The sequence below is a fragment of the Pholcus phalangioides genome, unplaced genomic scaffold, assembly GCF_987345545.1.
Source record: "Pholcus phalangioides strain wild (caught in Gottingen) unplaced genomic scaffold, Ppha-v1.0 ptg000017l_1, whole genome shotgun sequence".
NCBI lineage: Eukaryota > Metazoa > Arthropoda > Arachnida > Araneae > Pholcidae > Pholcus > Pholcus phalangioides.
In genome coordinates this window covers 7585037-7597622 of record NW_028301610.1, presented here as the reverse complement: position 1 = coordinate 7597622, position 12586 = coordinate 7585037, and the positions used below count along the sequence as shown (strand labels likewise).

General features: G+C 37.6%; 1 protein-coding gene across 5 annotated transcripts in view; it reads left to right on the top strand.

The window, feature by feature from the left end:
- Window positions 1–1047: 1047 nt before the first annotated feature.
- LOC149072178 (ubiquitin carboxyl-terminal hydrolase 10-like) overlaps window positions 1048–12586 on the top strand; it is a 92472-nt gene continuing 80933 nt past the window's right edge. For 3 of the 5 annotated variants that reach the window (XM_089246076.1, XM_089246077.1, XM_089246074.1), the window contains exon 1: window positions 1053–1189. In XM_089246076.1, the coding sequence (XP_089102202.1) occupies window positions 1178–1189 (12 nt within the window). In that variant the 5' untranslated portion in view covers window positions 1053–1177. Of the gene's footprint in view, window positions 1190–12586 lie in introns of all 5 variants that reach the window. The other 2 variants (XM_089246075.1, XM_089246079.1) reach the window with 2 other exon arrangements.

Sequence of the window (12586 nt, the reverse complement as noted above, 5' to 3'; positions counted from 1 at the left end):
TTCTGCTCTTCAGCTGATTTTTTTATGGTGAGTTTTTTTTTTTAATATCATTACCTTCTTTCTAGCTAAGATTAAATACAAAATTTGATCGTAAAATATGTTTTACACTAAATTATTAAAAAAGTGCTAATTAATAAGTGTTGCGTCGATGTCAGCTTAAATAAATCTAATTGCCCACTGTGAATGAAGTTTCGATTGATTTGCGATCAATTGCATTTTCTAATGAGGCAGAGGTGGCGAAATGACAAAACACTGAGGGTACTGAAAGTTTCTATTTGTCCCGTATATACTAGCTCAAGCCCTTATGCAGGAGAGGGAGTGGTGCGTTGCATTGTATATTTATTAATTATTGGGGGCTCAGCCCCCTCATAAAATTTATTGGGGCGCTGAAACAGCCTCAGTACCCAGGTTCCGGTGCCTATGCAATGAATCTGCAGTTGCTGATGAAACGCTTCGTTTATGTTTTGACTTCTGCACGTTATTAATACAGTACAAAAAGAAAAAAATGTAACATCAGTCCGCGTGTGAGATAATAATAGATCCAGTTCGTTAAAAAAAATTAATTATTTAAAATGTTTAAATTAATTATTCAATTAATTAAAATAGCTTAAAATAGATTAATTATAATGACTTAGATTAATAAATTAATTAAAAGGGTTTAATTAATTAATCGAATAAAGGCGTTTTAAATAAATAGTCAAATAATTATTTCATAATTAAAAGACAATTAGTTGTTTATCAATTATTATCTTATGAACGAGTAAACTATTCCAGACAAGGCCGTAGACTCATAGAAATTTGATTCACCGGGCAGCGGTTCCAAAAAGGTTGAGAACCACTGTCTTAAAGGATAGGAATGTATATTATTTAGCATTGAGGAAAGAATAAGTATTCTTAATCACGCTAAAAAATCATGGTATTCTTTCCTCCATGATTTTTTAGCATGATGCCGATACCATGCTTGTACAACTCCATTCCATCCTACTTATACTGGACTTTAGCTTCAACGGCTAATACTTGTCGCATTGACTCACATCCATAAGCATCACATTATGTTAGTGCAGTCAAGTCGATGCTAACAGTCAATGATTTCAAAATAAATGGCCACATATCTGGATAGTACGAAAAATTAAACCATTTTTATATGTAGGAATACAACACCAACCAATCATTTGCGATGGATGAACTGGTAATGTATTATTGGGTTGAGATTTTATCATTAACTGTTACACCGTATGTCTATTATTAACATCAATACATTACCAGGAAGGTCCATTCATAGACAACCGCGTGGACCAAGGCATGTGGTAGCAGCTTAAATTCGATTTAACACTGCCCTATCAGCATAGCACAGTGGTACTGATTGTTCCATTTCTTTTAATAACGGCGAGAAATTTTTTTAAATGGCAGTATTTGTGGCTCCAACTGCAGAAAGTGGCATATGTAGCCTATGGTGCTTCTAATACCATAATGTACAGCTCCCTTTCAGAACTGTGCAATGATGTGAAAGATACATGAAAACAATTACTCTCACTTCATCAGCCTAACTGTCTGTTTCAGTACTTAATTGGAGAAACTCTGAACAAATGTCGAAATTTTCTCGCAAAAACTTCAATACAGTTGTTACGCCAAAATAACTTAAATATACTGATACAAGGTTTCGCATTCAGCTGCCACTGGGTCCATTAAAATGCCTGAAATTGAATACTATTCTTCTCTTCAAATCAACTGAATAAGGGGGGGGGAAGCTGTTACTTTGAGACTGCTTGGTCAGACTCCAAATTTTCTCTCAAAAACTTCAATACAGTCATTACGCCAGAATAACTTCGCAAAACCTGCATCAGTATATTTATCAAAGTTATTTTGGCGTAACGACTGTATTGAAATTTTTAAGAGAAAATTTGGAGTCTGACCAAGCAGTCTCAAAGTGGCAGCTTCCCCCCCCCCCCCGTTATTCAGTTGATTTGTAGAGAACCACCCCAAAGCAGAATATTTAGCACTGTTCTGCGACAAGCCCTCCTGACTGGAAATGTTCTGCAGTAAAAATTCCCATACATGTAATAGTGTTTTTTTTGCACTTTTTCTTAAATTCTTCGAAATTGTTCTGCGACGTACGTCACAGATTTTGGCACATTCTGCTTTGGGGGAGAAGAATAGTATCCAATTTCAGGTATTTTAATGGACCCAGTGGCAGCTGAATGCAAAACCTGCATTAGTATATTTTTCTTTCAGCTGCCACTGGGTCCATTAAAATGCCTGAAATTGGATGCTATTCTTCTCTTCAAATCAACTGAATAAGGGGGGGGGGAAAGAGAAAGCTGCTACTTTGGGACTGCTTGGTCAGACTCCAAATTCTCTCTCAAAAACTTCAATACAGTCGTTACGCCAAAATAACTTTGCAAAACCTGCATCAGTATATTTAAGTTATTTTGGCGTAACGACTGTATTGAAGTTTTTGAGAGAAACTTTGGAGTCTGACCAAGCAGTCTCAAAGTAGCAGCTTCTCCTTTCCCCCCCCCCCAACCCGTTATTCAGTTGATTTGAAGAGAAAAAAGAACAATAGCATCCAATTTCAGGCATTTTAATGGACCCAGTGGGTGGCAACTGAATACGAAACCTGCATCAGTATATTTTTCTTTCAGCTGCCACTGGGTCCATTAAAATGCCTGAAATTGGAAGCTATTCTTCTCTTCAAATCAACTAAATAATGGGAGGGGGGGAAGAAGCTGTTACTTTGAGACTGCTTGGTCAGACTCCAAATTTTCTCTCAAAAACTTCAATACAGTCGTTACTCCAAAATAACTTAGATAAATATACTGACGCAGGTTTCGCATTCAGCTGCCACTGGGTCCATTAAAATGCCTGAAATGGGATGCTATTCTTCTCTTCATATCAACTAAATAATGGGGGGGGGGAAGCTGTTACTTTGAAACTGCTTGGTCAGACTCCAAATTCTCTCTCAAAAACTTCAATACAGTCTTTCGCCAAAATAACTTTGCAAAACCTGCATCAGTATATTTAAGTTACTTTGGCGTAACGACTGTATTGAAGTTTTTGAGAGAAAAAACTTCAAAACAAAGAAAAATATACTGATGCAGGTTTCGCATTCAGCTGCCACTGGGTCCATTAAAATGCCTGAAATTGGATGCTATTCTTTCTCTTCAAATCAACTAAATAATGGGGGGGAAGCTGTTATTTTGAGACTGCTTGGTCAGACTCCAAATTCTCTCTCAAAAACTTCAATACAGTCGTTACTCCAAAATAACTTAGATAAATATACTCACGCAGGTTTCGCATTCAGCTGCGACTGGGTCCATTAAAATGCCTGAAATGGGATGCTATTCTTCTCTTCAAATCAACTAAATAATGGGGGGGGGGGAGAAAGCTGCTACTTTGAGACTGCTTGGTCAGACTCCAAATTTTCTCTCAAAAACTTCAATACAGTCGTTGTGCCAAAATAACTTTGTAAAACCTGCATCAGTATATTTAAGTTATTTTGGCGTAACGACTGTATTGAAGTTTTTGAGAGAAAAAACTTCAAAACAAAGAAAAATATACTAATGCAGGTTTCGCATTCAGCAGCCACTGGGTCCATTAAAATGCCTGAAATTGGATGCTATTCTTCTCTTCAAATAAACTGAATAACGGAAGGGGGGGGGGAAAAGCTGCTACTTTGAGACTGCTTGGTCAGATGGAACAGCTTTGGTATAAGGGACAGGTTGGCGATTTTCGGCGCTAAACATGTCTGACGACCCCATCAAAAGTTGCCAAGGCCGTTAGACACATTACAGGCGCTGGGAAAAAAAATCTCCAGCATAGAAAACAATGAAATCAATATGAAAAATATCGTGAAACACAAGAGAAATGGAAACAAATAAGAGCTGGATTGAGCGAGCATAAAAATGCTGAAACCAACAAGCATAATTATAATAATAAAAATAATTATATATTAAAAACCTGGACTCTCTTTCCGGGAATCCAGATTCCTTTAAATAAATTAAGAAAAATAAAAAGGATACAGGGGCATCCTGTATGTAGAAAAGTAGAAAAGAATAAATATTGGAAAATATTAAAGGTACAACCTGAGGGAAGAGATATCCAATAATTAATTAATCTGACCCACACATGACATTATATATATGGAAGAAAGAGAAAATGAACTGATCTCCCTAAGGTTTTTCAAATCATTGAAAACGCAGCAGCTATAAGGTGATGTCATTTGGAAGAAAAAAGAGAATGAAAGGGAGAAGACCTGTTTTTAAAAATGGCAGTTGAAAGTTTCAAAAGACAAGCTAGAAACAATGCAAAACAACCACCAGCGCCATCTCGCTGTATTTTGTAACAGAAAGAACATTCTAGAACAACGACAACCCAGCAGGCAACGCAGAACACCACAGTGCATCGGCGCTGGCGACTTATTGTCGGAAAAAAGTCGCCAAGTTGGCCTGTCCCGCATATCAAAGCTGTTCCGGAAAGCTGTTCATTTCAGAAAGCTTGGTCAAACAAGACCAATTACATACCTGAAATTTTATATTTGTCCCAGCATCTCGTTGAGTCCAAGAGGTTACCAAGTCGCATGAAATGAAAGACAAAAGATTCTATAATGCACTTGGCTAGCAGGTCGATTGAAATGCCAGAAATCGGACGGTATTCAACAGCTTCTTGTCAAATCTACTGAATGACCGATAACATTACTTAACAGCACACCCTCGCCAGTCATATTGCCTACTGATGAAGTTGCATGGGAAATAAAGGTGTCAACTATCGCTATCACTCCAGGCTCACTAGGTAAAGAACCGGTTTCTTATGTTCTGCTGGATTGAACCTGTGCACCCTGATGGTAACCTTCATGGTGAAAGACTAGCATCTTACCGCTGTATCACTTGGGTAATTAAATAGATAAAGTAGCCACCAGTGAGGTTGAAATACACAAGCCCTGCTCTAATCACTTAGCTATGGTGGCGACAACTGCATGACTGGAGAAAAAAGCTGCTACTTTGAAAATGCTTGGTCAGACAGACCACTTCGGTGCCTGAAATGAAATTTTATTGTCCCAGCTTCTCGTTGAGTCCAAGAGGTCAAGTCACAGTCACATGAATAGACAAAAAATTCTATAATGCACTTGTCGAATGCAAAGAGGATTGAAATGCCTGAAATTGGAGACTAGTCAACAGGTCAGGGTGCATACGAGTCAGGGAAAAAATTTTTCACTAAAAAAAAGTCGGAAATCAGGGAGAATGGTCCATTTTTGTTTTGAAACCTCAAAATTTCAGACGACCGGGAAAATTGTCACGATTGTTGTCTGATCAGAAAAAAAATTAATTAAAAAATTAATAAAGAGAAAAAGAAATTACCCTCGGAAAAAAATAGGAATTCCGATAAGAGATCATAAATATTGATAATCGCTAAAATATTGCAATGTATCACAAAAAAACTAGATACTGCTTAGGAGGAACGAGGATTTCGTAAGTCTGCGATGAAAAGTGTATTGCTGCGACCTTATCGTAACTCTTTCTAGTGTTCCCAGAAACATCGTAACTACACATCGTAGAAAGCCATAGTTACAAAGTTCAGTTGCGATAATTTTGTAAGTTGACTTCAGTTAGGAACGGCGGATGATGCGCATGTATATTTTGATTTCCCACATGGGTATTTTTATTTGAAAATAATGAGTTGTAAAGAAACTTGTGTGGGCAGATAAAAACTTGAATCGTCAGTAAGCTGATTGGATCGAAGCGGTCAAAAACTAATCCGTATAAAATGTGTGTCAACTTTGCGGCAAAACTCTCAACTTGAAAAACATGGGCAGGTAAGTTATTCAGAGCCACGCAAAGCATGTGAAATCAGGAGTTCAGTGAACAACCCTCGATTGCTAAAATTCTCAGTTCTAGCACTTACGCGAGTGCAAGCCAACTGTAAAAGATTTTGGTACAGTGAAACTAACTACATCTTTAACTAATTATGTCACAAAGGAAATAACAGTAAACACAAAGGAAATAACAGTAAAGTCTTAAATCTTGTGGGCGTTGAAATTGCGGAAATGGGAAATCTTTCATTTCTTAATTGTGTTCCATTTTTCTTTTCCATCAGGTATATTTGAAAAGCTTAAATGCGTGTGAAAGAAAAAAAAATCTGTGATTATGATGTCATTATGATATGTAATTACTTAACATTATTAGTTTTATAATATAATTCTTTTTGTAAATTTTTATTAATTTATATCAATTTTTTGATTTTTAAAGACCTGGAATTTTTTGAAAATTTGACTGGAAAACCTGGAAAAGTCAGGGAAATGTTTTTATGAAAATGAGTATGAACCCTGACAGGTTCTCTTCAAATCAACTGAATAACTGGGGGGAGAGAAGAAAGCTGCTTCTTTGAGAATGCTTGGTCAAACAAGACCAGTTACATGCCTGAAATTTTGTACTTGTCCCAGCTTCTCATTGAGTCCAAGAGGTTATTAAGTCACATGAAATGAATAGACAAAAAATTCTATAATGCACTAGGTCAGCAAGTCGATCGAAATGCCAGAAATCAGACGGTATTCAACAGCTTCTAGTCAAATCAACCGAATGACAGATAATACTACTTGACAGCACACACATTCCAGTCATATTGCCATATCCTACTGATGAAGTTGCATGGGAAATGAAGGTGCCTTCTATCGTGATCAGCCCAGGCTTGATAGGTAAAGAACCGGTTTTTTATGTTCTTCCACTGGATCAAAGCTGTGTACCCTGGTAGTAGCCTTCATAGTGAAAGACGAGCATCTTACCGCTGACCACTTGAGTAATAAAATCGATAAAGTAGCCACCACTGATGTTCAAGCTCACGACCCCTGCTCTTACCACTTAGCTATGGTGGCAACAACTACATGACTGGGGGAAAAAGCTGCTACTTTGAAAATGCTTGGTCAGACAGACCATTTCACTGCCTGAAATTTTATTATTGTCCTAGCTTTGCATTGAGTCTAAGGGGTTGTGAAGTCGCATGAATAAACAAAATATTCTACAGTGCACTTCATTACCAAGTAGTTTGAAATGCCGGAAATTGGACACTAGTCAACAGCGTCTTGTTAAATCAACTGAATGACCAATAATACTACTTTAACCCCCAAAGTTATTAATATTTTATAATCATTAATATATCATTAATCATAATATCATTAATATTTTTCCTTCAAAATATCATATTGGTTCATTATTAGCCAAAATGTTTCATTTTTACCACATTTTATATCCTTGGGGTACATTCTGATGGTATATCTTTAAATGACATAAGATTTTATAAGTGGTTTTTTTCAAAAAGTCTCATAAAAGTGGCCAGAATATATATATATTTTTCATATGAAGTGTCTTAGTTATTTAAAGTTATATATACAAAAGCCAAAATTTCTCATTCTTACAATATTTTCTAACCTTTGACTACATTCGGATGCTCTATCTTTAGCAAATTCATTAATAAGGATTGTATCACACATATAAATGTAGTGGTGCATTATCTCACAGGGTTTTTTTTTTCCCTTCAAAAAGAAGCAGCAACAGTAGTGACACCATCATGCTAGGGCCAGGTGGTCCTATAATCCAATAAAGACTAGTGTACTAGTAGTTACATTACCTCACATACATTTTCATTTTCTTTCCCATAAGAAGTAGCACATCTCCTACTGTATATCTCCCAGTCTTAATATTCAATAGTTGTTTTTTTTATACTTTCACACACACACACTGTTAAGCCCAGTTAATCAAGGTTCTACTGTATAGTAGTAACAGATTTATGAAAAATAATCAGCTATATACAGGGTGATTATAATTTAAGTTTTGATTCCAAAACTATACAATAAGTACAGATCAGAATGACTTGAAAATTTGCATGGATACTCCTGAAGCAATGGAAGTTTCTTTCGCAAAAGAAAAAAGTGCAAAATGTGGAAGTAGATGATGCTGTACTTGGCCAGCAGTATAATCTATTTTGTGCAACCACATCATTTCGGCACTTCCACAGCATCAGTGTGTGGATAGAACTTCTGTCAAGATGCACATTGCAATACCAGCAAAGCAGCTGCTGAAGACCCATTTCGACAGGATGCCTTAACCCTTGCAACTTCTGGCTGTGGGGGTACCTCAAAATGTTATAAACAGTGGTCAGATTGCAAACTTTGGTGAATTGCAATCTCCAGCACATTCCCTATATGTTAGAAATTCCTCAGGAATATTAACCGGGGGGGGGGGGCACGTTTGGTTTAATAAAGCTGAATTGCAAGTACATCATGAGCATGGCATATTCCGATTCTGTTGTTGAACAAGAATTTTTGTGCTTTCAACTTCAGGTTGGACAACATATTTAACATTTCTTAAGTAAGTTGTAGTTATTTTTTGAATTACTTCGTTTTTTGTGATGTTTCCATGAATTATGAAATTGTGCAATACTATAATTAAGGTATCATTTTGCCATGACTGGCTATCGTTTCCATTCTGCGAGCAAATTTCCCACATGTTGGATGATGTCATTAATTTTACATTTTTAAGTATTTTTTCCCCTTTACCAAATAAAATAGAATTTTTTAAGGAATATTCATGTCAATTTTCAAGTCATTTTGACAATCGTTCTTTTTTTACAGTGTTTTGAAATCAGAACCCTAGTTATAATCACCCTGTACGTCGTATAAATCATTGCTAATTAATCTGCATTATTTATGCTTCATTAAATACATTATATTCACCTAATTTTTATTACTTTTTGCAAAATAGCTTCCTAATTAAGTATACTGAAAGTAACTGGAGAAAAACCTTTATATATTATATGATTAATAATATTAAAGGAATTTTCAAACACGCAGTAATCCATTGAGTTACCGTATATACTCGTGTATAAGCCGACCCCCACCCCCCCCCCCCCATTTCAGAACCACCAAAATCGCAATAAATTTAAAACCTGTGTATAAGCCGACCCCAGAAAATCCATACATTTCAGAGAAAAAAAATTCTTATATTTTCATGAAAAATTAATAGTATACAGAAATTTACAATAGAAAACGATTAAAACCTTTTAATCCGTTTCTTCTGAGTCTCCAAGCTCATCGTAATCCATCAGATCATCATAGGGGGTGCGGCATCTTTGTTTTCATCTTCATCTGGGCTGTCATCGCCATTGTCACTTTCAAGGAGGATATCATCTTCAGTTCCGTCCATTGCATTGCTGATGCAACACGTTTTGAAGGATCTGATGATAATTTCGGTGGAAACAGAATTCCACGCCTCATGTACTCATTGGCGCACTAGGCCAATGTCAGGTTTCTTCAAGACAACCACTTTTTTGTAGTTTCTTTATCATTGGAACTCATCTATTCGATCCACAAATTCCTCAAATAATCTTTGAAAGACTTGTTGATGCTCACATAAGGCTTTCCAATTGACATTAGCCCACCTGGTATCAAAGCCAATGATGTTTTCGATTTCTATGCCTCGGCTTTGACATTATCGGTTCTGTGGGGTTCGAACATATCCCATGACTGACCCGAGTATAAGCCGACCCCCCCACTTGAAGAACAAATTTTTCCACAAAAAAACTCGGCTTATACACGAATATATACGGTAAGTAAAAAATAATGAAATTGCAAAAGTTGGTTTTTGTTAAAATATAAGAAATATTTATTGATTAATTAGTATGGGAATAGTATTAATTACATTAATAAACTTTTTATTTTAGTTAATTATTAGAAGTTTGAATGATTTTTCAGAAATTTCATTGTTTTTAATGTTAATACTATTTAAAACAAAAAAACCAGTTTAAACCAAAAAACCCAGTTTTGGTTTTTTTTCAAAAAAACGGTTTCTTTACCAACCCTGTGTAGTGCTTTCAATGACTTTTTCGCATCAGTTTTTAATAGAGATAATGATATTTGATATACAGGCGTTTCATGGAGTAATAAAACCCTCAACGATATTCAAGTGCAAGACGTGCAGGTCCTAAATCTTCTAAGAAATGTATGTGCAAGCAAAGCACCAGGACCAGATGATATCTATCCCAGGATCCTCAGGGAATGTGCTAATGAATTGTTGGGGCCAGTCGCACAGATATACAGGAGTAGTGTTACTGAGGGTATCATCCCAAGGGATACTTGCTAATGTTGTTCCGATATTTAAGAAGGGTAGTAGAGAAGCGGTGTCCAATTATCGTCCAGTGAGTTTGACGAGTTCCCTCTCAAAAATTTTGGAAATTGTCATCAAAAGGCAGTTTGTGAAGTGGATAGACGAGAATAATGTATTGTTGGATAATCAGCATGGGTTCAGGAAGGGGAAGTCATGTGTAACTAACCTCCTTTGCTTCTATGATCACGTGATGAAGACTTTGGGTAAAGGCAAAAATGTAGATGTTGTTCAACTTGATTTCCAGAAGGCATTCAATCGTGTCCAACATGGTAAACTTTTGAAGCGTTTACACAAGATTGGAATTGGGGGCAACTTGCTGAATTGGATAGAATCGTGGTTAAGAAATAGGTCGCAACAAGTTATGGTGAACGGGGAATTCTCTGGTTGGACAGACGTCACAAGTGGAGTTCCTCAAGGAAGTGCCCTTGGCCCCATACTTTTTTCACTTTTTATCGATAAACTCGATCAGGATATCGATGGGATTACAAGCAAATTCGCAGATGATGTGAAGCTAATGGGGGTAATCTGAAATCAAAGCGATAGGGAGTTGCTCCAGACCAACTTAAACAGGATTGCAGCATGGGCAAATGAATGGAGCATGACGTTTAGCATTGGTAAGTGCATGGTCGCTCATTTTGGTTCGAACAACCCACGGTTCTCTTACGAGTTGAATGGTGTCACTATCCCGGATGCAACTAGGGTCACGTATTTGGGAATTCTCATTGACGAGTGGCTTAGGTATTCTGAACATTGTTCAGCGATGGTGAAAAAAGCAAATAGAATGATAAAAATTGTTTTTTCGGGTTCGAAGACCGTCGTCCGTTTGAGTTTGTTCTCAACGTTTCCCCAACACTAGTGGTTGGCATCATCAGGAGAATTGATAAACTGGATCAAAGTCAAGTTTTCCGGAGTCTCAGGTTGTATTTATGCACATAAGTGGCTTGAACTACACTATTGTTTTGCGATTGGTCAGTTGATTCTATGGCTGGCAGCGTATTGTAAACAGTTGTTATGCTGGTAGAACCTGATTGGCCGAGAGATGTGGAGTTATCTGATTGGCTGTTGTCATCATTCTGTTGCTGGACCTTGAAGGGGAAGGTTCTTGTTCTTCTGAGAGCTGGTGTCCAGGATCTGCTCAATTTCAAAGTTTCTTCTCTTCTATTATAGCTGTTTTTGTGCTTGTATATTTCAATAGCCTCTCTGTAGATTCGTGGGAAGAAGTGGTCAACATTAGCTATTACCTGTGTTTTGCTGAACTGTACACTGTGGTTGTCGTAAAGCGTATGCTCTGCCACCGCCGACTTTTCTGTTTGGCCCATTCTGCAGCATCGTTCGTGCTCTTTTATTCTCGTGGCCACAGATCTTTTTGTGGTTCCAATATATACCTGACCACAGGTGCACGGTATTCGGTAGATCCCCGGTGTTTATAGAGGGTCACGGTGGTCTTTTGCTGATCGCAGCATTTCACATATTTTTCTGGTTGGTTTGAAAATGGTCTTTATACGATGTTTTTTCATGACCTTGCTGATTCTTGCCGTCACTCCGGGGATAAAAGGCAGCACAGCTTTTCCAATTGATTGTGACTGCTCATTTTCCTTTGGTGATTCCTTGATGGAGCGTAAGGCTTTCTTGATGTTGTCTTTCGTGTACCCTTTAGAGCGGAAAACTGATTTTAAGTGCTCAATCTCTTTACCTAGATCTTTCCCTTCACATAGTCTTCTTGCCCTCTCGATCAAGGTTTTCAGTACACCTCGTTTTTGGTGAGGATGATGATTGGAGAGCTTATGCACATATCTGTTGGTGTGAGTAGGCTTACGATAAATGCTGTGGCCTAAACGTTGACCTTGACGGCTGACCAGAACGTCCAAGAACGGGATCTGTCCTTCTTTCTCTATTTCCATAGTGAACTTGATGTTCGGATGGATTCCGTTGAGATGGTCCAAGAATCGGTGAAGATTTTCTTCACCATTCCCCCAAACAACGAATGTATCGTCAACGTAGCGGGCTCAAGGGTCTATCCGTCTGTTCATGCACATTTCTGAAAGATTCTGGTCACTTCGTCGAAAACGTCATGACGTGGAACAACGTCATCTATGAACAGACGGTTGGAGTAGCTATGGGAAGCCCCTTGAGCCCGGTAGTTGCCAACTTCTTTATGGAAAAATTCGAGGAGCAGGCAGTAACAACAGCGCTTCTCAAACCAATAATTTGGCTCCGCTACGTTGACGATACATTCGTTGTTTGGGGGCATGGTGAAGAAAATCTTCACCGATTCTTGGACCATCTCAACGGAATCCATCCGAACATCAAGTTCACTATGGAAATAGAGAAAGAAGGACAGATCCCGTTCTTGGATGTTCTGGTCAGCCGTCAAGGTCAACGTTTAGGGGAATGAATGGGGGAATATACTTTTTTTTTCTTCAACTTCCACCCTC